At 42.5% G+C, this 26,200-nt stretch overlaps 1 protein-coding gene across 2 annotated transcripts in view; it reads right to left on the bottom strand.

Annotated features, from left to right (window-relative positions):
* Window positions 1-26,200, bottom strand: part of SHC4 (SHC adaptor protein 4) — a 109,058-nt gene that overhangs the window by 69,768 nt on the left and 13,090 nt on the right. For both annotated transcript variants that reach the window (XM_019730684.3, XM_088797197.1), the window contains exon 2: window positions 6,705-6,775. In XM_019730684.3, coding sequence (XP_019586243.3) covers window positions 6,705-6,775 — 71 coding nt within the window. The remainder of the gene's footprint in view (window positions 1-6,704; window positions 6,776-26,200) is intronic.

A 26,200-nucleotide genomic window follows, 5' to 3' on the forward strand; every position in this document is an offset into this window, starting at 1 on the left:
ATCTACACGTGTGTGAAAGGAAGTATCCATTACAGCAGTGCTTGCCTAGGAGTGTTTGACTGTTAGGTTTTATTGTAACTGTGTCACTAGCCGATAAAAGTCAGAAACCTTGACCCTAGAACACCAAACCCTTACTGCGGTCTTAACATTCTTTCTTGACCAACGCACAATGAAACTTGTTTAATCCAACCATGTACATCCTGCCTCAGCCATGGTGCTCATTTTCAATACTTCACATGACCACTAAGAACTAGAACTTTGAAACTCTTGAGTTTTTTTCTTCTTACCACTCTTCTTAGTAAAAGTCTTCTCTGGGGAGCATTTCCTTACCTAACAAATGAACAGACGTGGCCTTTTATTGCCCCACCCCCACCCCATGGTCTATTTTGTCTGCCATCTGGGCGGCAATCCTACTCCTAACTCCGTGGCCTCCTCACAAGTCAACACAGAACCCACACGCTAGATGCTGTACGGTTACTTCAAGTTTTACACAAAAATACAGACATTTATCCATGCTAGCTGCACCAATTCCATTCCTAACAATCCCCAAGAAATTTAGGTAAATTCCAGCCTGTGTTCAAACAGATACATTAATTTAGCCACCTAATATGCAGGTATTGGACCTCTAAGAATATTTCCCTTCCTACCATTCACATTTCTTAGAAACCACATGCATAGGCCTTTATGTAAATGTTTAGCTGCATCCTGGACCTGCTTTCCATCTCACAGTTGCTTGTACACACACACGCACGCACGCACGCACACACGCACACACACACACGAAGTATGCATTTGCCTCTGAAGAACTGCCTTTAATGTCCTGTTGAAGCCAAAGAATCAAAGTTTCAAGCTAGTGAATTAAATTTGCAGAATCACTGCTCAGGAGCAATAACGTTTCAAACAGGAAATTAGTCCAATTACAATATCTTCTGATTTATGATCTCTGCATCCTTGTTGCTTTACCTAGTACCAAATTACCCTAACAGCTTGCTTATTGTCTATAACAGCAGTTCAAAAACACAACGCTAGTCAGAGTTTTTCTTCCCCCATGGAATGGAATAGACAGATAAATAATCCACGATATGCAGCCCCTTATGATCACCTAGAAACAATGAATCTTAGGCCAGGACCCCAAAAGGGAGTGTTCACCACCCATTCTCTAACAGCTCCCCATTTTCCTTCACAACCCCCCAGGGATGGCAGTCACCAAATGAGGCAAACCCAGTGTCAGCTGCTGTTTCCCAGCTGTCCTGGAGCCCAGCATGGACAGATCCCACGCTGGGTGCCTTGCACTTAGTCTGACTGATGGGTTAGGTTTTTTTTAAACCAAATATGAGTTATAAACGCAAAGCAATAAATGCAGGAAGATGACAGTAGTAAGCCAATGATCTGGAGGTCCTTTCCACCAGCAGTGTGCCTTTCCCTTGGAATAAATTGCATCCTACGGTGGTGAATTAAGTGTCCCCTCAAGAGTCTCCTATGAAGTTCTGTTCTTCAGGGCTGGATGCCAAGCCCTGTCCCACCAGCTCCACTTATGGGATTTCCCTTCGATGGGTTTATTCCTCCTTTGGTATCTGAGGCAGGTTCCCACTCAGATTCAAAGAGGGAGGCATCCTTAGGGGAGAAGGAAGATTTTTCCTTCTTCGAATGATATGGATTCTTACTCAAGGGAGGGAAGTCGGGCTTTAGGTTTAGGTTTTAGTGACCTGATTTTGTGTGTGTGTGTGATGAGGTTCTTTTGTTTTCTTTAGCTTTGCTTTAAAAATCATGATGAGAACATTTTTGTAGGAGAGAACAAATGACTGTATCATCCTTAGCATGATTTTCATTTCCCCCTTCTCTTATTTCCTTTTGATATTGTTTTCCAGACATTTTGAAGACAACTGTGACTGAGAGCCTTTGTTTTCCTAATGATCTTGCTTCTCTTTATTATGAAGAAAAACCTCTTCCTTTGCCCTTTTGCATGAATACTCGATTACTCAAAAATGAGATCTGGTCCTAAATCAGTCACAAAGATAAATGCCTGGGTGAGAATTAGTGGAGGAACAATAGTCAGAGCCACACACAGAGCTCTCTAAGGGACTAACTCTGGACTGAGGTACAGAAGTGTGATGGGAGCTTTGAAGGTGAATAGCCTCTTGTCCTTTTCTTTTTCTCTGCTCTATTTGAGTATTTCCTGTGTTCTAGGTCCTGTGGATTCAGCCCTCAAACAATTGGCAGAAAGGTCTCTCATAAAGAGAAGAATTGTACTCCACCTTTCTCCTCTGTCTCAAATGCTGACGCAGTTGGTGTATCCCAATCATGGCTCCTCCTTTATTACCAGGAATTTCATGTTGCTGTCTCCCTATTACCTGGAATAATGGCTTCACTATGATAGAGGTGGTAAGACCATTTACCAATGTGGGACATCAGCCTGAATACAATTGTTTGTATCTATAGTGGCCGTTAATTACACAAATTCATCAGCATTCACACCTGATTGATCTTATGTTTTATAGTAAATGTCAGGAGATACTGTGGTCATGCAAAATAAGTTCTTTCTTTTGGAATTTTAACTGATCTGCTGAAAATTTTTTTCTTGCATTAAGTAGGATTATGAGCAAAATGAAACTGCATATATGAAAGTTAAATCTAAAACAATTTGAAAACGGATTCAACAGTAACATTTCAATGATAATATCCAATACAACTGGTAATAAAGCAACGGGAGTAGTGGCGGAATGTCAAAATACATAGAAGTTGAGAGAAGATAGGAGAATGAGATAAAGAAGAAAAAATTAATAGAGAAAGAAGAGCAAATATTTGGCAAACAGGGCAGGAACTAGAGGTTTCAGGGAAAGTGAACCATATTCGTATGCTAATCACATGAGAACAATGAAATCATCTACTGGGGGCAGCAACACACAAATGGCTCTGAGGTACACACTTCCCTGAATGTGGCAGTCATCAAGGTGAGACAGAGACCTAAAGAAAAGATCCCATTCTCAAATAAAATGTTCCCATACAGGTAACATATGGGGACGTTTACTGTTGTGCACTAACACCTAAGCTTATATCTACTTGTTGAATTTCCCACAAGACCTAGAGTTTCAAAGATCACTCTTGCTTTCAGCAATAGGTGAGCTCCTGGGGGGAAAAAGTGAAAATACTTTCCTCTGTATATTAATTTTTCTTTGAAATACCAGGGAGGAATCCACTACTTAAAGGAACCCAGAGGTGAATTCTGAATGACAATTTCTCTGTTCAGTAAACTTAGATTTTTGTTAATTCTTTAAAGTGGGACAGACCTATTTCATGTCTTCTCCTTTGTTTCCTATCTAACCTTCCTCAGTGGTTTTTTCCCTTCTGCCATCTGAATCAGAGAGTCCCAGGTCTGCTGCTGAGCCCAGGTAGCTATAAGATACAGCACCTCAAACTCTACAAACTCCTGGGAAGAGGTTCAAGAGTTGGGAAGGGGCAGCCGAGAACATATGGTTCTGAAGCAGGGAGACTGATGTTTGGCCCTGGTGGATGGAAATCAGCCACACTGCTTTGAAGCCACACTGTAGACAAGGTCCCTGGGCTAACGATGGCTGGAGTCTCCTGACACCAATCAAACCACTTAGCACCATAGGTCATCTTGAACCTTGATCCTCCCATCCAGTCAGCCTCTCCCTCCCCTGAGTTGGAGCCCATTGGACATTTTTTGTAGCCACTCTTGGAAGAAGATCACACTCTTAACCAAACAACGCACCCGGGCTGTGGGCATTGTCAGTGTTGATGCTATGGCTCAGTAGTATGCACAGCCGGCTTCCCTCTGCCCTGAGCTGTATTCTCCCAGAAACTCCCATGGCTGGACCCTCACTTTATTCAGGGCTTAGCTCAAGTATCTTCTCCTCAGAGAGCCCTTCCCCACCAAATCTAAAAAGAAAACTACCACCCTCAAGCTTCCACAGATCTGCCCAGAGCACAATCTGCCATGCCTGAAACACGTACAGACATATCTACAAGGAGTAATATCCTTGTATTATTGCATATAAGTTGTGTACATTGGGCATAAACTGAAACTTCATGGCAAAGAAAATAATAGTCTTTTACCATTTACTAAACAATAGGAAAATATAGACTTATAAGTTTACAACCATTTAAAAATATAGATCCTAACAAAAATTAGACACATGGCTAGAAGAGAGGAGTATCAACTAGCACAATTCTTCTGTGGAACAATCTAGCAATACACATCAATGGCCTTCATGATATTTATGTTGTTTGGCCTAGTGATAAACATTATAAGGACATCGTGCTAAGTGAAATAAACCAATCACAAAAAGACAATACTGTATGATTCAATTTATATGAAGTACCTAGAATAGTCAAATTCATAGACAGAAAGTAAAATGGTGGTTGCCAGGGGCAGTGGGAGGGGGATGTGGAGTAATTGTTTAATGAGTAGAGTTTCAAATTGGAAAGATGAAACAATTCTGGAGACGGATGGTAGTGATGTTTGCATAGCAGTGTGAATGTACTTAATGCCACTGAACTATACACTTTAAAAGGGTTAAAATGGTAAATTTTATGTTATGCATATTTTCCCACAATAAGAGTGCTTTAGAATATTTAGCAACAGGAAAATGCTCAAGAGGAAACAGTATCAAAGTTTTTTTAGATTTTCTATAAAAATCATTGAAAGCTCATGTATAGGAAAAAGACGAAAGATATTGCAAAACATAAAATATCAGTAGACATCATCTCTAGGTGAGATTATGAGTGATTTTCTTTTTTCACACTTTTCCATATTTTTCCAAATAGTCGAAGTAAACCTACGGTATTTTTACAATCAGAAAACGCAAATTAAAAGCCTACCCCATATATCTCTATCCTCTTACCCACCTTTATTATTATAGTAAGAGCAATTATTGCTACCTGAAAGCATACTGTGTATTTGTTTCCTTGACAAAGGCTGTTTCCCCAGATAGAATATAAATTCCATAAGGTCAGAGGCTTCTATATCCTTAATTCTTGAAGAGTTCCAGGCACTTAATGGGCACTCCATAAACATTCCAGTGAAAAAATGAGTCAATGAATGAATGAATGAACGAACAGAAAATCCATCATCCTCAGGTAAGGACAGTGGGCATTCCTTTGTCCTGTGCCCTGATTCTAGGAACCTAGGGGGGAATCTTCCTCCTGTCTATAACTTGCTCAGGATTATATCAAAGGGCTTTCTCCAGATTTTGGATCATCAGGATGAAATAAAGCCTGAAGTGTACCCAAAGTAGGGCTAACAGGGTAAGAAGTAGTCTAGAAACCATGTCACTTGAAGGATAGTTGAGGGGACTGAAAATGTGAAAGAGAAGATTTAAAAGGGAGAAGAAATGTAGCTATCTCCAGATCCTGGAGGCTAGTCAGGCAGAACCACGCATTTATTCAATAAATATCTATGGAGCCTTTTCCATGTGCCCGGGACTGAGGTAGGCACCAAGAGTACACACACAAAAAAAACCCACGAAACAACACTTCCTCACTACCCCCCCCCCACACACACACACACCAGAATTAGATTTCATCTGTTTGACTCCAGAGGGAATACCAAAGATTGGTGAGACATTTGGAAAAAGATTTAGATGCATCATAAAACCGAATAGCATTTCCTACAGTTCATTTCATGGAATGTAAGGGCTACATGGGATGTTTATTTACATTACATGAAAAAAAGAATTCTGTGGCCAAACAAGTTTAGAAACTCTTGAGATAAAGTTAGTCTTAGCCTACAGCACAGGACTTCTAGAGTCTTTGGTACGCTACTGTCTACTGTGACTTTCCTAAAGAGGAATTAGATTCCTTTGCCTAAAGCTTTTGGGCCAACACGACAGTTTTTCTAGGCCTAGAAGTCGATGGGATGAGCATTAGGAAGTCACCCTCCCTGAGCACATTCACCTTTGGAGCAGGTGGCCTGCAACCAGGGATACAGGTGGGCACTGTGGCTGGCACCTGAGACACACATTGGCACCACGTACAACAGATGCCCAAGTCTTCATTCTGAATCACTCGTTCCATCCATTCTCTCACCTCATCCCCCTCACTTCACAATTTTCCCAGTTACCAGTCTAGCACCCAATTATTCTCCTTTCCATCCTTGCTTTGAACTTGACCTTAATGAACCATGCTTTGTATTTCTGCTTCTGACTTATACTCAGGGTAGTAATGATTCTGGTTCCTCCCCTAAGCTTACACCATGGGTAAGGCACTCCCTCACCCCCATGTCCCGGTTCAACTCTTCCATCCAGCTACTGTACACAGAAGAGGGAGACCCAAACAAAGAGTGAACAGGTTCTCATGTCACAGATGCCATAATGGGGAGAGTTTGGGATTTCTGATGTGGGAAATTTTTCCCTGGTCTTCTTTTCAGCTACTTCTTTAACAGCTCTCAGATTTTGTAAGGTCCTATTTCCAGGCAAAATTTTAAATACTTCTGGTACCTGGGAAACCAGCTATTTCTATGGTTATATCATCTTATCAGTTCTTATATAAAATGCAGATGTTCTGCCACATAATCGGGAAATCTTTCACGTGATGAGATGAAGCCACTCATCCAAGCTCTATCTTCCAGTCACATAAATAAAAACCCATGGTGACTTTGAAGGCTTGCATGAAATTCTTGTGGGAGAAATTCTTGTGACTTTAAACTATAATTCCCAAAGTCCCTCCCTTTTTTGTTCTCTTACCTTGTAACTTGGGTTCTCATTCCGAAATCCAGTGACCTCATTGATTGTAGCACCTCAATACAGCCCATGTACTAGAATAAGAAGAAAAAAAAAGAAGTAGGGAGAAAAGTAGCACAAAGATGTCTCTTAGCTTCAGAGTGATTTCCTGGGAAACACGGTAAATCAGCTCCTAACACCAAGTTACATTTGCACACGCAGGCTACCATTGATATTTCTGACCATTAATGGACACACGCCTTATGTTTCAGTGCAGTTATAAAACATTAGCTAAATCCAAACTATTATATCAGGAATTTGGGTTACAAAGACAAAGTGAGTTCAATGGTCAAGAGCTTGGGTTCCAGGGCCAGACCACGTGAATTTGAATCCTAGCTCTGCCATTTATTAGTGTGGACTCTCAGTAAGTTACTTAACTTCTCTGCATCTGTTTTGTCACTGGTAAAATGAGGATGCAACTAGAATTATTAAGAGAGTTAAATTATCTCATGCAAGTCTTCTAAAAGCAGTACCTGGTACCTACATGTGCTCAAATATTAGAAGAAGCAAAAATAAATGTGAGACTAATAATACAGAAATGCTGAATCTTCTAAGGAGAGAAAAACAAGCATATAAATACAAATAATATACAATTTAGTAATAGAAGCTCTTACTTTTTGCAAACTCATTTATTAAGGAAGTTCAAAAAAAAAAGTTATGTCCTACACCAGGAATGAGTAAGCTTAGCTTGAACATGGACTATTGGAAAAGGAATTGTGACTTATAAGGTCAAAGGTGGTTTATATTTAACGTGGCAGCAGTGGGAGCCATGTCAGACTACTGGTAAGGGAGTGATGTGATCAGCCAGGGTTTAAGGAGCCTTATGTCAGAAGCAGTGTGAAGGTGGGTTAATAGTGAGATAATAAGTGAGGATATTCCTGTTGAGAGGGAAGTAATGACAGCCTACGCTGAGGAGGGATGGTGGCAGTAAAAAGGAGGGGACAGATTCAAGTGACACTGCGGAAATAGATATTACATGATTCGGCAGTTGATTTGATGTAGAGAATAGGAGAGAAGGATGAGTCAAGGATGACTCAGACGTTTCCAGCCAGGGTAGCAGAGGGAACAGTGATTCCATTAACAGAAACAGGAAAGTCAGGAGAGGGGAAGATGAGTTGGTTTGGGACCCATTCACTGAAATACACTAGTGGCGTATCCAGGAAATAACAAGATGGCAGTTGAAAATTGGATTCTGGGATTGTGGAGAAGAATTAAGCCTGGGCATGCAGATTTAGTAGTCATCTGTGTGGCTTTACCAGGTGAGGATGTGGGAGTAAATCCTCTTAGCAGAGCCTTAGTTGAGGAGAGAGTGTGTTTCTCTGAGAATGAGCTTGGAAATGTTATGAAAGCCAAACCATCTGATTAAAAGTGATATGTCGGCTCCTTGAAAATTATATGCTTCCTGTTTAGCTTTCCTTTGGAAGCCCTCCAGCCTCCCTCTTCTTGGAAATGGCAAAAGCACTGTGGAAAGATGGCAAGAGCTAGTGGGTGCATCCCCAGACACTTCGTGTAGTTTTTCTGAGTAATTTCTGTCGATTTCGCATCCTAAGAGCAGGGCAGTCCACCAAGGGTTGCTTAGAGCCCAGTGTTGGGGAGAACACATTGGCCAGGACAATCACCTGGCGATTCTCAGCCAGATTCCTGTTTGTCACACTCCTCTTGGGGTCTCTAATAATGACATAAACTTGGGGGGGGGGATATTTTATCCAGTCCCAATCACACTTAAATTCCAAAGGCTTGAGTCCCTCAAGGAAGTAAGCGAGATTTCTGTTCAATAAACCATAAGACGTATTAGGAAAGGAAAGCTAGATTAGGGGGTATGGTATAAAGCCCAGCTCAGAATTGTCATGAAAGGAGATTCCAACGGTTCAAGCTCCATGACAGGATGGATTGATAAGATGGTTTTCCCATCCTCACTGGCTGCTCTGACTTTTCCTGTCTTTCAGGGTCTTCTTTTGTTCCAGAACGTAACTCCTGCAGCTCTGTTTCCTGCATCCCTCATGGAGGAAAGAATGGACTCCCCACAGGGGTTCGGGAGACAGGTCTGGGCTGCACCCAATTCCTTGTCAGTGCAGAGATGGGTGTCATCGGTCCCTTCAGCTATAAATCATCAATTGAAGATGAGGTGACTCAGCTTATCAGGGCACACATTTTGAAAATGTGGCCACGCACCTACATTTTTCACACTCTGCCAGAGTGAGTTTTCCAAAATGAATTATCTATCAGACCTTGCCCCTCCATTGTGTAAAACTCTTCACATTTATTATCAAAACAAACTCAATACTATAAACCCCTAGACCCTGTGTTTCTGGCCCCTGCTCGCCCCTTCAATTCCATATGAGTCCATCTCCCCCTATGCAATTTGCTGCCTCATGGGCCTGCTTTCTCTTCCTCAAGTACACCCAACGCTTTCCAAACACACGACCTTTGCACTTGCACCTCCTTCCCCATTCCCCTCCTCCCTACACTTGCGCCTCCTCCATCTGTTCCCCCGCACCGCCCCTTGCTCTGCAGGACTGACTCCTTCTCATCTGTCAGGTTTTAATCCAAATGTCACTGCCTCAGGAGCCCCCTCCTGTCTCCCTGCATCACAGCTCCCATTTGTCACTTTTACGCCACTATCAGGTTAATCTGCATGTTACCCGTCTTCATTCCCTTGGCTGTAAGCACCAAAAGAGTAAGCAGCAGGATCACCACTGTACCCCATCACCTGGGACAGTGCCTGCGACGAGGCAGGTACTCAGGAAGTACTGCTGAAAGAGTGAATACAGCCTCTATTGTTCAACTCCAACAGTATCTTTAAAATGAGCAGAGAGAGGAAGAAGAGCTTGAGGGCACTGAAGGTTTGACCGGTCTCTCCATCCAGGTAGATAAGTAAGGAATACAGGAGAACTGAGGACTCAGAAAGAGACTCAGGAATTATAGGTCAGGATGATACCTTTGGAAGATTTCTGGATTTCTTTGTTAGTTCTTCCATGTAGGTTATCTTTGTCATTCTCCCATCAGAGAGATTGGCAACAAACAATCTAAGCAGAGGGGTTTTTGAAGTGAAGTGTCAGGTGGGGAGAACAGCGCCCCTCGAGTGTTCTGGGGCAGGGAAACTGGGAGAGCCCTGAATGGCAATGAGCCCTCCTATGTGAGGGAGAGTGTCTAAGGGGAGCGAGGGGGGGGGGGGGGGAGGTAATTCTCAGCTGAGTGAATCTAACCAATGCTGGGATTTGGGTTATCACAGAGGAGAAGGGTTTTCACTACAGAGTGGGAGAGGAGGACAGGGAGAGAGAGGGGGTCTTCCAAACTTTTGTCCTTCATCACGCTTTATGGTGCTAACCACCCATCTCCTTCCTTCTCAGGCAGGCCCAGGCATTGCTTCCAATCCCCTTCCCTTCACTGAAACCTCTGTTTTGCTTCACACACTTGTCTGTAAGCAACAGAACAGGTGACACCTTCTGCCAGCCTTAGTGTAATAAGCTGAAGCTGCTGAAGAAATGTGAGTCATGGCCTGAGGTGATCACGACAATGAGTACATTTCCCTTCCACTGTGGGCCTGTGCGGAGGAAGCCACTGCAAGTGAAGCGAAGGGAGGGAATCAATATGCCTGATTGTTGCCACAATTACCCCAAAGCCCAGAATGGGGTCGGCCTCCCCATTCACTGACACAGTCCATTTCACTCCGAAACCACTGCTGTGAGAAAGCGGGGAGCGAGCAGCACATAAAAATAAACTATCCACTTCTTTGTTTAGGTACCTGATGACTGCATAAGTGGATAGTGGCTGAATGTGGAGGACTGAGGGAGGAGAAGTTTGTTGATTTACATATAAACTGGGGATGACAATACCTCTCATTCATTTATCAAATGCAGATCTGCGTAAGACATGGTCTCTGTTCTTAAGAAACCCAGGCCCAGTCACAGGACAACTGTGAAAGAGATGACTTTTCTTTCTATGAGGTTAGTCATTGTTGTTAATTCCATTTAGTAGATGAGGAAATGAAGGCCTATTAAAGGAAACTGCCTGGCTCGGTTTCATTGATTCAATGAGACTGAATCACGGTTTATTCTCCAGTCCACTGTCCATTTCTGGGACCCTGTATGAAAGCCAAAAAGGGAAGGGATCATTCAGCTGGCTCCCACTGACTCTTCTTTGGTCTCTGCAGGTAGGTAAGAAGGTGAGCAGCCTGGGGGCCACCTGGGAAGGACAGGCATGAAGCCAGGCTCCTCTGGGGACTGAAGGAGGCAGCATGTGAGACAGAAGACACTCCCTAATTCCTGCCCCTGTGCCGAGGAGAAGACACTGAAGGCCTGTTTTAGAGGCAGAGGGGGTGGTGAGAAAGTGGCGGAGCTCAACAGTGCTCAGACAACCTCCCCATTCAGCACCTGACAGCGGCTCTCCTAACTCCCAGCTCACATCTCCCTTTGTGCCCCAAGGCAGTAATAATATTTGTGTACGGTGGAAGCGTCAACCACTTGCTCCCAGGGAGAGCCTATTCAGGCCGTGTGTATCTTAGGCTTTGCATTCCAAAACAATAAGAAGTTACTGGGGTTTTTAGAGAAAACCGATAGCTGGCTTATGGGAACTCCTCATCCTGACTTTTACAGAATGGCATATTCTTATATCTTCAGAAAGAATGTCTGAGGGATACACAAACTGTTAACAGTGGCTACTCTAGGAATGGGAAAGAGGCAGCCTTTTACTTTTTACTTCACATTTTTTTATTGTTTATATTTTTGAAAATAAGTAGGTCCTATTACTGTAGAGTTAAACAATTAAATAAAGCCTAGCACATAAACTCTAGGAACCACAGATTATTAAGTAGGGTTAAAGCCCCTTTTTTCAGTGGCATATTCCCTTCCTTAGAACATGCCTGCCCCTGCGCGAGGAGTATGGAGAAATTTTGTTTAAGAGAAGACTTACGGCCTAGGCCCCACACTTGACAAGATAAGGAAGAATGGCACTTTGGAACAAACAGAACGCTTAAGAACAGTATATAATCAACTATGCTATGACAAGGGTCTGCCCTTCATGCAATGAATGTGCAACAATGATAGAGGCCACCAATGTGGCCTAAAGACACTGCAGGATATTTCTGCCACCTTTAAATAACTTCCCATAGTCTTTCCCATTACAAAAGGGGGGAAAGTGGGGAGAGGATGTTCTCTTCATAAACTTGAGACACTGTCTCCACTTCTTTACCTTCCACTCAGGCTTCAACTCACTACAATAGTTTCTGGACTCAAGACTCTACTGAAACTGCCTGAGCAGACCAACCACCTCCCCAAAGTCCACACTGGTGAACTGTTTTTTTCTTGTCCTTCAGCTTTCTGTTCACGTGTCTAGGGCATCTGCCATTGATGAAGTCTCGCCACTCCCTTCTCTTTACTCTGAACCTCTTTCTTGTCTTGATTTTTTTAAGAGCATTTTCTAGTTCCCCATCTTTATCCTCTGACTGTTCTGTCTCAACCTCCTTTGCTGAGAGAAAATATTTGCAAATGATACATCTGATAAGGGACTTGCATCTAGAATATATAAAGAATGCTTACAACTCAATAATAAAAAAGATAAATAGTGCAATTTTAAAATGGACAAATTATCTAAATAGACATTTCTCCAAAGAAGATACACAAATGTCCAATAAGCAAACAAAAAAATGCTTAATATCGTGCATCACTAGGGAATTACAGATCAAAACTGCAATGAGACATCACTTCACACCCTCTAAGATGGCTATAATTTAAAAAACAAACAAACAAACTGAAAATAGCAAGTGTTGGCAAAGATGTGGAGAAACTAGAACCGTCATACGCTGCTGATGGGAATATAAAATGGGGCAGCTAGTACAGAAAACAGCTTGGCATTTCCTCAAAAAAGTCAAACTTGGAATTTCCATGTGACCCAGTAATTCCACTCCTAGACATACACCCAGGAAAACTGAAAACATATGTCCACACAAAAACTTACACACAAATGTTCATAGCAGCATTATTCATAATAGTTACAAAGTAGAAACAACCCAAATATCCATCAACTGAAAAATGGATCAATAAAAACTGGTATATCATGCCGTGGAACAGTATTTGGCAATAAAAAGGGATGACGCACTGACACATGCTACCACATGGATGAACCCTGAAAATATTATTCTAAGGGAAACGAGGCAGTCACAAAAGACCACATGTTACATGAGTTCATTTATACGAAATGTCCAGAATTGACAAATCAGTCCTGTACCATAGAAAGGTGAGCTGGAAGGTTGAGGGGATGGGTTCTGACTGCTAAAGGGTACAGGATTGCTTTGGGGGTTGCTAAAAATGTTCTAATATCGGTGATGGTTGCACAACTGTGAAAATACTAAAAGCCATTGAATTATACACTTTCTATGGGTGAATTGGATGGTATGTGAATTTTATCTCAATAGAGCTATAACAACGATAACAATAACAGGACACACGAACAGTATCCGGCATGCAGTGACCCTGATATAAACTATTCAGGAAATATGTGTGAATGGATAAATAAATGAGGCATCGGGAATCATTACAGTTATTCGAAATCCTCTTCAGCATCCTCAGGCGAGCTCCGTTCTCTTCCTTTGGGCTCCCAGAGCATCTTAGTCATACCCCAAGGTTGTACTCACCCAGTGGTGTGGCAATTTATCTGTTTAACTGTCTACACCCACTGCTGGACTGTGGACTTCTCAAGGGCAGGGAGTGAATCTTAGTCATCATTATCACCAGCACCTCTTACAGGGCAATAAATGATTTATTTGAATGAAGAAGCCAAGAAATGATGTTCAGGAAGTCTCAAAATAACCTGCATCCTAACTGGACCATCTGTAATGTGTTCCTTCTTAAAGGGATATATTGTCAGTTAAAATAACGCTGAAGTTAAGCTGGTCAAAGCTCTCCTTGTGTCAGGTTTGTGTCAGAAGGCACATCATGTGGGGAGGGAACGGAAAGCCCTTCCCTTTTTAGTGCAGCGCCAATCTAATGAAAACCTGGGCAGGAAGACAGTGGGGATGAGGGATGCTGTCTCTTGAATGGGGGGCTATATTGGAGAGCAGGTTTAGAGGAAGGTCAGTGAGACAAACAGGGAGACAGGCCTCAGTGGAAGAGGCACAGGCAGTCTTGCCAAACACCAACTTTTCTTAGATCACACAGCATCTCTGACACCTCTCATCTAAGAGCACAGGGTTGCTGACACCTTCCCTCTCTCCACCATTGTCTCTCTTCTTGTATTTGTTTTTCTTCGGAGCACTTACTGCTGACGGTATTATGTATTTGTTTGTCGTCTGTCTCCCCCGCTGGAAGGTTAGTTGCAGAGAGCTGGGACTGCTCCATCCCCAACACCTAGAATATTGCCTGGCACACAGTAGCCCCTCAAAATAAATGTTGGTTGATTGAATTGAACATGTTTTTAAAAATCCAAACATCTACCCTGATGAAAGCGCCTTCTTCTGTTCCAGGTTCAAAAGCCCGAAAATCTGAACTTGTTCATTCATTCATACTTGGGGTCTTGGCAACCAGGGAATTTCAACCCTCTAAGTCCTTAATGCCCACAAAGATGGAATCTTCTAAAAGTAATTGTGTGTTGTGCGTGTTCTTCCACAAGTGAGATCTCCCTCTTCAGGGTTCCTGACCAAGCCAAAGCAGGGCTGTGAAGGGAGCAAAGCCTGTCACTCTGGCCCAAACCCTCACCTTCTATGCCCTTTCCCTGCTAAGTAGACTCCTTTGTGTGCAATTGATGGAGCAAGCACCTATTTTTTTTAAAGTCCACTAAAGCAAGAAGACCTGATCACATCGAAGTAGACTGTCCTGGGAAATTTTAGAATTAAATAAGGAAAGTTTTAAGTTGATTCAGAAGAAAAGTTCCTCTTTGACAGTGGGTAACCCAGGATCCTGCAGATAGAGTGTCTTGAGTGCCAGTAGCCCAGATAAACAATAAAGGCCTTGCTCTGGTTGGCACTCTGGTTGGCACACCTGTTGCCAATTGTAGTACACTAGGATTTAGGCTGTCCACAAGTGTCCCCCCAAAAACCTTCCAATTCATCTGAAAAAAAGTACTGGTCGCCTGTGGGCAAGGAAAATATGGCAACCATCCACATCACATGAGGCGGCTACGCGGCGTCTCATACCAACAGTCCTACTCTCATTCATTGAAAACCCCTTACACACGGGGAAATTTCTGAACTGAGGGAGGTTTCATCTCTGCCTACAGATCTGAGCATAGGCATAGTCACTCAGCAGGAGGTCATTCCTGGGGCAAAACCCACGCCGAGAGCATTTGGAGGGCTATGACCTTTCGGAGGAAAACCTTTACACCCATGTGTTGGGAGACACAACTAGCTCTTTCTGTCACTGGGCACAGCCGGAAAAGCCATCCTCTGTGATCAGGTGCTTTTTCACAGAGATTTATAGTCTGTCTATTCTCACCAGTGTTACCTCATTTGATCCTCACGGTGAAACAGTGATAGAACCTGAACGGGTGTATAATACGTCTTTAACAGGTGGGAAATCTGATTCTCAGAGATATGGTGTTTTGCTCAAGGGCCACCGGGGTGCTTCATGGAGAACCACCCAGACCTTTTGATGTTTAAAGCTATGCTGCTCCACCTCCTCTCCCTGACCTGGAGAAGTTTCCCATCTAGAGGAGACTTCAAGCCCTGCATCTATAAAGTACAAGATGGTACACAGTGAGGTTGAACACTAGCTGAAGACTTGAGTGTGCTTCGTCCTATTAATGAGACACCTGCTGACACCAATTCCCCCATGGTGCCTGGGTCAGGGAGGAGAAGTCTCCCCATGACGTTTAGCTCCACTGTAATGCCCCATGCTCCACGATGGGTGCAGCCCAGGAGATATTTAAAATGAAAATGAATTCAGGAAACTGAAAACTTCTGGATTAAAGATACAGCATTGTATCTCTCCTCCACCCACCCATGCAGAGAAAGAAGAGTGGTAAAGCCAGGCATCCTCTATAGGTGGCAGACATTTTACATTCTATAATAACTTACAGTGACCTGAAGAATGATTGCTGCATCCATCACCTATGACACTCAATTCCACACCATGGCAATCACCCTTGTGTTCTTGAAAAATAGGAATTTCATCATACAAAGGTAAATTGACCAAAATATTCTCAATGTGCTCTTTGCAGAAACTCCTTGAGAGCCCTGTACCTTATATTCAATTTTAAAGTTGAGATTCAATAGTTGCAACCAATCGCTTTAAGCTAAGTCCTTTGGTGGGGAGGGGCACGTGTTGGCACTGTGCCCCAGCTTACTAAGAAACTGTTATGAGATTTTTATTACTGTGTAGGCATAACACTATGAGACCAGGTATGCTGTTCCTGGAGAAAGTTTCTAACCTGGTGGGACTGGCTCCACATAATGAAAATGAGAATTGGAATACTGGTCCTACTCAGATTACGTTGGCGTTTGTAATAGCAATTGACTACCCTTTCTTGATGGACCAGTGAGATCCCAGGTTGTGTCAAAGCATTAATGCATTCAGAAGAGAAGAAGCCTTAACGGTGCCGCTTACAGGAAGAAAAACTGAATAATTGATCCCAACAGCCGTTTAACTAGAGACCTATGGTGAAAAAGGCAAGCTTTCTCTTGTTCCCTGGAAGGCTCTCATTCCTCTGGACATTTTATCCTTCTCTTTTGTTTACTTTTATACACTTCTCCCACTCCTTTCTTTACATAATACAATGTGAGCATTATTAATGCTGTTCCACAAATATTTCTAATTTTTCACCTTCCCAGCACATAGTAGGACCTCACTTCTCCTGCCCCTTTGAAGTTGTGTGTGGTTCCTGATTTAGCCAGTGATATTGAAGCGAACTATGACATTGGGAGTGACTTTTCACATTTTCGCTCTCTTGCAATTGGGGAAGCACGAAGACAGAGCCTCCCTCAGTCTGGTCCTAAGGGTATAGGATCCAGATTAGAGCCCCCCCAGCCAATTTACCGTGGACACGTGGCATAAGCAAGAAGTACACCTTTTTTGTGTAAGCCACTGAGATGCTGCGATTACTTATTCACACAGCATGACTTAGTCTGCCCTGACTGATGCAGTAACAACGTACCTGTTTTATCTGTTTCTTAGGGTCATTATGAGGCTGAAATAAGGTGACGCATGTGTGGTGCTGAGCACGGTGACTGGCCAATAGCAGTGACGATACTGGATGACAGCGCTGCTCTTCCCCAGACTCTTGAGGTTCACCTGGCTCCTCATTTGGGGACCTGATGGATAAGCCTCAACTACCGTAAAGGGACCTCAATTAAGAGCACTCTCTTAGGAGTGTGAGAAACACCAGACGTAGGTGCCATGGGACTGTGCAGCCTCAGGGGATCAGTAAAGACTTTTCAGAAGAAGGGGTGCTAGTGTGAGTCATGAAGGGCAGCTAAGGAGAGTTTGGCGGAGGGATTTCCAGGCAATAGGCACAGCACGTATAAGAGGTAAGGGCAAGGATGGGGTGCTCCCCAAACACCCAATTCTTCAATATGACTAAAGTCCAGAGATATGGTTGGGGGTATAGGCAGGGGCTACAGTAGATCAGTTATCTAGTTCATTGTCTGCTGGCACAATTCAATGGGCTCTTGGGGGCCAGAAGCTGGGTCCCATTTACCTTGCATCCTTAGAGTCTGCCACAGTACGTGGCACGCAGTGGGCTCTCAATGAACATTCAGAGAATTTCTGATGACTATAACCAAATTTCAGGCACCTAAGCTTAAGTGTGATGCCAATTTCTTCTCATTTTTCCATAAGCTTCCAAACAACACTTCTACCCTGCCCACTTCTCAGACCCAAATAAATACAAGCTAAAAATATAGCCCAGGTCATGAATCATAAATGAGATGGAAAAGCAGTGACTCACAGAAGTTAATCTGCTTCCCAGGAGAATGTTGCTGGATGTCCTTTGCTCTGAAAGGTGAGGCAAAATGCCAGCAGCATCACTGTGCAGATAAATCTAATGCAATTCCCAGGCCTGCCATTGGGGGCCCATCTGGTGTGCTAAGGCTCCTTTCAGAGGGCCAAGGAGCAGCAGGCCCTGTGCATCCCTATCGAGGCTGACAAGGGCGCTCGAGAAAATGGCATAGGGCCCTGCCTACTGTCTCAGTGGTCCAACGTGTCCACCATCTTGTTGATTATGGCCTTAATTTGGTTACTGCTGTAGCCAAGGCAACATGTTTACAGAATGGCTTAGCAGGTGACCTACCAGTTATATTTTGTATTCTAGTCTAATTAGTTGGAAACTTAATCTAATCGAATAGTGATAGTGCATGTGTGATCTCTCCTGCCAACCCATACATACTACAATTAAAATCCTACATCTTCGGGTTTTTACAACCTCACCTCTCAGTTCGGAGCTCCTCAAAAAATATTAAGTAAATTATACTCTGCGCCCAAAAATAGCACAAATCTGACTCAGCCTTGAGTATCTAGGACCTAGAGTTTGGGGTTAAATTAAACTCTTATTGGAGGGACAATACACATCACAAATGAGAGCATCTGCAAGTACTACCACGAGGGAGACAAATTTCAACAGCTCTATCAAACTCTCTCTTCTATTCCCTTTTCCTCATCCAGCAGTGTCTGTACCCACCCCACTTAAGAGATTCAAATACTGTTGAACTTTTGCTCCTGCTCCTGCCTACCAAATGAAATCCCACTTTCAGGGGAAAATATGAAATCTGAGATAGCAGTATTAATAACCAAATTATGACTAAAAACTAGGTACCATTTAATTGTCGCTGAAAAAGACCAATTGGAAGAGGCCAATATTTTTGTCATCAGTTGCCATGTTTAGTCAAATATAATGTCCCAGCAGGAGCATCTGTATAATGGTGATTTCAATCTTCCCAAGTCTCTAGGGCTATAACCATGCCCAGTGTGTGGTCATGTCTAGAGGTCATGGTGGCCAAAGAACTTCATTCACACCACCACCACCCCAGTCGCAGCACTGAAGTCAACATGAATGGTCAGTTGTTTTGTGATGCTGAAACCGCAACTCACATTAGTCAGTCTCTCGCCTGGTGGTAAACTGCTGAATGATGTCGCCCGTTTTCCGTTTTTGTGACTTCTCTGAAAGAAGCTGCCAACAATATGTCTTTGCAGAATTGCAGCCCAAATGTTAATCATCTCTCATTACACTTTTTATTTTTTACATGAAACACAATAGTTTTCTGTAGCTCAAGTCAGTGAATTCTGACTCCTGATAGTATGACTAAAAAGTTAATAGAGCTTGAAGAGACCTTAGAGATTATCCATTCCAACCCCTCTATTTTTCATGGATAAACAATTAAATGGCTTGTCTGATGTCACTCAGCATTTAAAGGGAACTCAGAGTAGAGACTACTAAAGACACGAAACAGATGTCAGAAATGTAGAAAGAGAACCAAAAGAGTATGATATGGTGGAAGCCAAGGGCACACAGAGATTCACGGAAGAAGAGATTGTTAACTGAATCGTGGGCAACAGAGAGGACCAGGAGGCTAAGGGTCTGGAAAATGTCTACCGGAATTTGGCAACTACTGGCTTCATTTACCTGTTGGCTTTCGGGGAGCAATTTCAGTAGAGTAAAGGAGTACAAGCCAGAGAGAAAGACATTTCGAGTGTGATATAGAGGTGAAGGAGTAAACCAGCGAGCATCATGCTTTGGTTTTCATTTTTTGTTCTGAGAAATGTATATTTTTAACTAAAGAGGAAAGATAAGCTAAGGGAAGGAGGTTATTTTAAGGATGGAACAGACTTGCATATGCTCAGATGATAGAAAGGTTGACAATAACAAGGGGAGAGAACGGAGAGATCACAGTCCATGGGGAGGCAGAAGTGGACTCTCCAAGAAATGTGTAAGGCCCGGTTCAAATACATTCTTTTAATAAGAAGTCAGATTCCAAGTGCCCAAATCAAATAGCTTTCAAAGTTGGAAGAAACACTTGCCCTTTCCATATGTCCGGATACTATTTGGAAAATCTAATCAGAACTGAGCCTAAGTTTGTGTAAGAGGAAACGTTATGGTGGATACCAGCATAATCCTATGACTTCAGCAACCACAGGGTTGCTTCAGAATTAAATCACAGAGCCATCATCATCAGAGATAGAAAGGAGTGATCCACTAGTTGATATTTCTATAATTCAAGGTAAGTAATTGAAAAGACAGGAATGTGAAGTAAGATTCTATAGGCAGGGAGAGGTCAATAGGTTATAGTTAACAATGGGAGTGTAGTTCAGGTTTGAGATTCTCATGGAAATCAACAAGCTTCTTTCCTTCCCCAGCCATTGACTACACGTCATACCTCCAATCATTGCCCTGAATACCCCTGACCAACGGCATTCACTGAGTTCACAAATGGAAACCAAGAAGAGTAGGTGACACCATGCAGATGGCTCTAGGCCAGCCATTCCCATGTGTGAAGAGGGTCTCTGTTCATAGCATCATTTCCTTTAACATCCTTCTGAACTTCCATATCCTCCAGAAAGTCCTCTGATCTTCCCACTGAAGAACTGAGATGGACATTTCAACCATCACCAAAAATTATCCTTTTCAACAATCTAAGCCTACAAATTTTGAAGTGGTCCAGGGATAGGCCATTGTAAAGCTCTGCACAGCTCTGTGTGCAACACTCTGTGATGACCCACCTTTATCTCATCCATCTGAAACCATGAGCTCTTAGGAGGCTGGGGCAGAGACTCTGGGTTACCTATCTATATCCTTTCCCTGTTTTTCCTTTCCTCCTTTCTTCCTTACTAACAAAACCCCCAACGTGCCCATCTTAAAAACTACCATTTCCCAGCTTCCCTTGAAGCCAGGAGACCAATGAGATGCAAAAGAATGTCATGGGGTGCAAGGAAAGCTACTTAAAAGGGCTGACTCAGCCTGGACACTATTTTTGTCCTTGCCCTTCCTTCCTCCTGCTGCCTGGAAAATGGACATGATGGGAGGTGCTCCAGTGGCTATGTTGCAATCTTGAGTGAGTCGGGATGGAAGCCATGTTTTAAGGATGGCCAGAGAGAATGCTGGGAGGAGCCTCAGTTATTGATGACTGTGGGACCATTAGATAGCACTGGCCTGTCTACCTGTGGATTTCTTTTACATGAATGAAAAAGTAAATCTCTATCTTGTTTAAATTCCAGTTATTTGAGTCTTTATAATAATCTAATCCAAAGATATACAGAGGGTCCCCCCCCCCTTTTTTTTTAACTTTTATGTATTTTAAGTGTGTTTTTCCAGGACCCATCAGCACCAAGTCAAGTAATTGTTTCAATCTAGTTGTGAAGAGCACAGCTCATGCGGGGATCTAACCGGAACCCTAGTGTTTCGAGCATCGTGCTCTAACCAACCGAGCTGCTGGCCGCACCTACAGAAGCCTTTTAACCTGTGCATTGGAGATGGCAGCCGAGGAGTCACGGCTCCTCCACAGTTCCCTTCCTACTAAACAACAGCTCTGTGAAAAGGCTTGGAACTATAATTAGTTCAGCAGTCCTTAAGTATATTTTCCTATATGCCAGCTAAAGTAACATTTTAATCCCTACTATCTGAAAGTAGAGGTTTTATACAATAACACCTTAACTGGAAGTCTCATACTTGACAATTTCAAATATCCTAAACATGAGAACACCGAAAGGCCTAAAGAGATTTTTTTAATTAAGTCAACACCAAAGCTTATGTTTGTGTTTTTTTCCCTAAAAGATCACCTTAGTCTTTCATTCGGAGATCATTTACTCTTGATTTAGAATCAGTTGTAACAGGTTGTCTTCTCTGAAGCTCAGAAGCCCAAAGTGAAGTTTTGGGTTCTCCTGGAGACAGGCTCACTGTCACAAGCAAAGAGTGACAGCTGTCTAAGCAGAATGAATCAAAAAACTACAAAAATATAGACATAAAAATTTAGAAAGCTCGATTATTTGGGGACTCAGAGTTCAGGGGCAACTGACCCATTGCACTCATTAGCTTCTGAGAGGACGCCCAGGGTCCCAACACAGCATCATGGCTGCTAGAATTAAGGTTCCACTTCTACCAGAAGGAAAAGGAGGTGACATTCCAATCTGTATGCACTCACAGGTGGTTCTTAGACCCAAGAAAGTCGAAAACAAATGTCCACACAAAAACTTATACATGAATGTTCACAGCAGCATTATTCATAAAAACCCCCAAATGGAAACAACTTAAATGTCCATCAACTGATGAATGGATCAACCAAGTGCAGTACAGCCACACAATGGAACCTTATTCAGCCATAAAAAGTAATGAAGTACTATGCATGCTACAACCTGGATAAACCTTGAAACATTGTGCTAAATGAAAGAAGCCAGAGACAATGGACAACATATTACATGATTCCATTTTTATGAAATGTACCAAAGAAGCAAATCTATAGATAGATTATTCTAACTGCCAGGAACTGGAGGGGGTGATGGGGAGTGACTGCTACAGGGCACATGGCTTCTTTTCGGAGTGATGAACATGTTCTAAAACTAGATAGTGGTTATGGCTGCACAATTCTGGGAATATACTTAAAATGACTGAATTGTATACTTAAAGGGTGAATTGTATAGTATAGGAATTATATTTCAATAAAACTGTTTCAAAAATAACGCATAGCTCTAGAGGAAAAAATGTGTCATTTCCCTCTCAAAAATTTCTTTTCAATCACTTATCAAGAGTCTTTGAAGAGAAAGAAGCATATAATCTTCATTATACGGAGATTTCCTTGTAAAATGTTTTAAGTTTTCGAAGATTAGCTTCTAAAGGGACAAGCTTCCTTGATTCAATGATTTCCTAGTGGTGTCAACTAAATGAGCTTGACTGTATCAGGATTCCTACCAGTGGGTGTTGACAGCGCCTGTGGGCACCTCATTCAGAAGAAACAGCCCCTCTCTCACTCAGCTCACTTAAATAGCTGGGTGATGACTCACAGAGTTTCTGCCCTTTCACTCTTTTCAGCGTTGCTCAGTGTGTGTAGGAAGCATTAACTCACCAGCAGGTGAGCCACATCAAAACCTTTCTGGAAGTCAGCAGGGTCTAAATCATCAATAAACATATTATCCGTGAGTACGCACATTATGCTTCCTGGAGGCCTCTGGGATCAATACTCATTCCTTGCCAAGACCCAAGGGCCTCCCACAGCAATGCGATGTCCTACCTCATCCTTCCTCTTCTTTCTCCTCCCCGTTTCCTCTCCTCCTCCCCTTCCTCCGTCTTTTTATGGGTGATAGCCTAATGAGAAAATCTGGTTCTTACATTTTCTGAAGGGAGATTCGGCAATTGCATCACACATTCCACTCTTTCCTTTGTTTCATGCTGGGGTTTTCTGTCTGGCACTCTCCCACCTCACCGATTACCTTCTGTGCCCTCCGTGCAATACGTTCTGAACAGTCCCACCACAAAACATTCCTATCACTGAACTAGGCACAGTGGATTGGTGCTTGCTGTCTCTGCCTTTATTTTCACAGAACTTGGCAACTTATTACTGCTTGTCATGAAAGATAAAGAATTTAAGATCTGTTGTTAAGTAAGGGTTTCTTTGTATTTGAGTGAACAGCTTAGAGCTACTCCAGATGGGTTAACATATTTTTAAAACCTCATCTCTGTATTTGAAGGGCTTGAGAAGAGATACTTGAAATAACCTAGGTCCTGAGAGGCCAGCCGTATGCACACGGACATGTGTTAGCTCCCATGAGCTGTCTATCCATGATGCATATGTTGGGGAGCCAGCGTAGGGTGCAGTTAAAGCTACTATGAAAAGTTCTAGGCATTATTTCAAATTTTCAGTACTTCTAAGATATTTTATTTTCAAGTCAAAAACTCTTTCAAAGCATTTCTTTATTTAGCCAGACTAAGTATCATTAACATCATTTCAGAAACCAAAAGAAAACCACCATAAAAATAGATGAGCCTCTGGTCAGGTTCCCCCCCCCCCCCCCATCCTACCCGCAGGTTCCATTCCTGGCTGAGATACTAGGTCTCGTTTGTTCCCCCCGCAAGGCCACACAAGTCAGTGGGCAGGAAAGAGGGGACCCTGCCTGCCCAGGGATATCCCTCCACGGTCTGCACCTTTGCTCATCTGTTCAAGGGTTATCACATATGACTAGTTTTGACTTCTAGAAGCTGAGTTGAAGTTAAATAGTGAAAGAGAAACCAAGAGCCTAAAAAGATGTTGTCCTTTCTAGCCCTATATAAGCTAGATATACTAGACTGAAACAATTAACAGCCAAAAATGCACATCAGAATTTACTGAATTCCAGTTATTCTCCAATAGAAACACATGACACAAAAGCATAGGTTTTGCTTTCTAAAACAACGTACACACTCACACGTACAGACCTGCCTCCACACACTGGGGTGAGTTGCTGCAAGGTGGCTAATCTAAGTTAAGACTCTCCCATTTTCCTTGGGGAAATGGTCTGTCTTGCTGGACCTCAGCATCTCCAGCTACGCAATAACTGGAAGAGCATTCCCTAGCCTGAGGACCAGGATCCCCCTGTCCTAGGAGCATCTGCTTCCCGGGAGCCAGATGTGGCAAAGCAGATGTGTGCAGGTGAGGAGGGCTGCTAACGGCAGAAGACAACAAGCTGAAACGGTGCAGGGTGCGTGAGGGTCTCCTCCCAGGGTCAGGAAGCCAACGAGTTGTCTCTCCCTGAGGAGAGGAAGCAGGGCCCCCTCGTCTGGGACACTATACTGCCGCTGGGGGATCAGCACGTACTGCTGTGCGAGTGTGGCCCAATCCACCAGTGGGAGAGAAAAAAGCATGTTGCAGAGGAGTGTGCACGATATGTCTTCAACTGTGTCAACAAGTTCGTGTGTATATATAAATATGCAATGCTTAGGAAGAAGTCTGAAGAATACCAAACAAACGTAGAGAAGGGGCATTTACCTTTTACTTTCTGCGTTGTTTGAATTTTTCCCAAAATTGGTATGTATTAAATTTCACATTTCAGAAAATACAATAGAGAAAAACAGAGCAAACAAAAATAACTCAGGAGAGTTAGTCCTCATTCCTCTTCCTTCCTTATTCTTCCATTTTTAAACAATACCAGTGAGAGAACAATCTCATTCACCAGGATGGGGTAGCCTTTGCATACCTAGGAGTGCTGGGTGAATAAGAGTTAAAATATACCCATTTTGTTGCGTAAAGTACCTTGGTTTCTAGCAAACAGATATGTAAAACCAAATTAATTTTTGCTAGAGCATATTTCTAATAGTTAATGTTATCACACCCAAGAAAGATATGTATCTTTTCCAAATGACAAAAGCTCCTGAGAACAAATTACATCTGCCCTTGTTACAAACTTATTCTATTTGTTGCTATCGAGATATGAAGGGCACCCTATAAAATGCAGATTGTTGCTAAGAGAAACAAAAAACATAAGGTCTTCATTTAGTCTTAAATAGGTAAAAATGCTGGCAACAGTGGGGGGATCTCCAATCTTACATGCTTTGGGATTTCTTTATAAATGGAAAGGGTTTGGGTCATAGATAAGTTTCTAAATTTAAACCTCCATCTCCAGAGTGACACCCTTCTACTTGCTGATTCCGTTTTATCTTCTGAAAACAGGGTCGTGGATAGGATTCTGCAGGACAGTCAGGATATCTGCTGTATTCCTAGTTGAGTTTTTTATTTTCTAGTTTGCCTTGGGACACTTTCTATATATCACTTTCCCGGAACAGAAACCGTTTGAAGAGTAAATACAAGAGTATTCATTAAATGCTGTCTGCTCTTCAGGGCAAGATGTTGTTGTCAGTTCAGTGGAGGGAAAAGAGTAGAATGTAAAAATGCTCATTGATTACCACTGTGCAGCAAAGCATTTATATGTGATGAATGCATTGAGAAACATAACAAACCAAGTTGCTGAATTGTTAACACACAGTAATACAATAAAACTGCTAACTGGCTGCCACTTAACCAACTCCCTGCAGCCAGCAGGCTACTGGAATGTCCATACCTTCTGCTGCCACCATTGGAAATGTGGACTTACCAAGAATCCCACTGTATTTGTGCCACACCTGTACATGGCAATTGTACTTACTATTGAAATCACATCATTTAAATAGATATCAAACAAACTGATAAAATATGAGTGTGGATTTTTTTAAAGGTTTTCATATCTATGAAAATTAAGTCAAAAGCTTTGGAAAGACTGTACGAAGGCAAGTTGATTTTAAAAATAATGCTAGATGTAGATAAGACAATTCTAAAAGATTTAAAAAATAAAAACTGATTCTGCACTCAGATTGCTTTGACGATGACTCTAAGAGCGCATCTCACTTCAAAGAAACTAAACGGAGGCCTGCAGATGAAAAACCATGGGTAGAATTTATGCAGTCACGATGAAAGGGGATAGTAATTGCTGCATCTATAAAATGGAAAGGGCTTGACTCTACAACACAAAAGCACATTTATATACCGTGGTTCCCCGAAAATAAGACCTAGCTGGACAATCAGCTCTAATGCATTTTTTGGA

Source organism: Rhinolophus sinicus, chromosome 3 (genome assembly GCF_057876585.1).
Source record: "Rhinolophus sinicus isolate RSI-liver-muscle chromosome 3, RSI-T2T, whole genome shotgun sequence".
Taxonomy (NCBI): domain Eukaryota; kingdom Metazoa; phylum Chordata; class Mammalia; order Chiroptera; family Rhinolophidae; genus Rhinolophus; species Rhinolophus sinicus.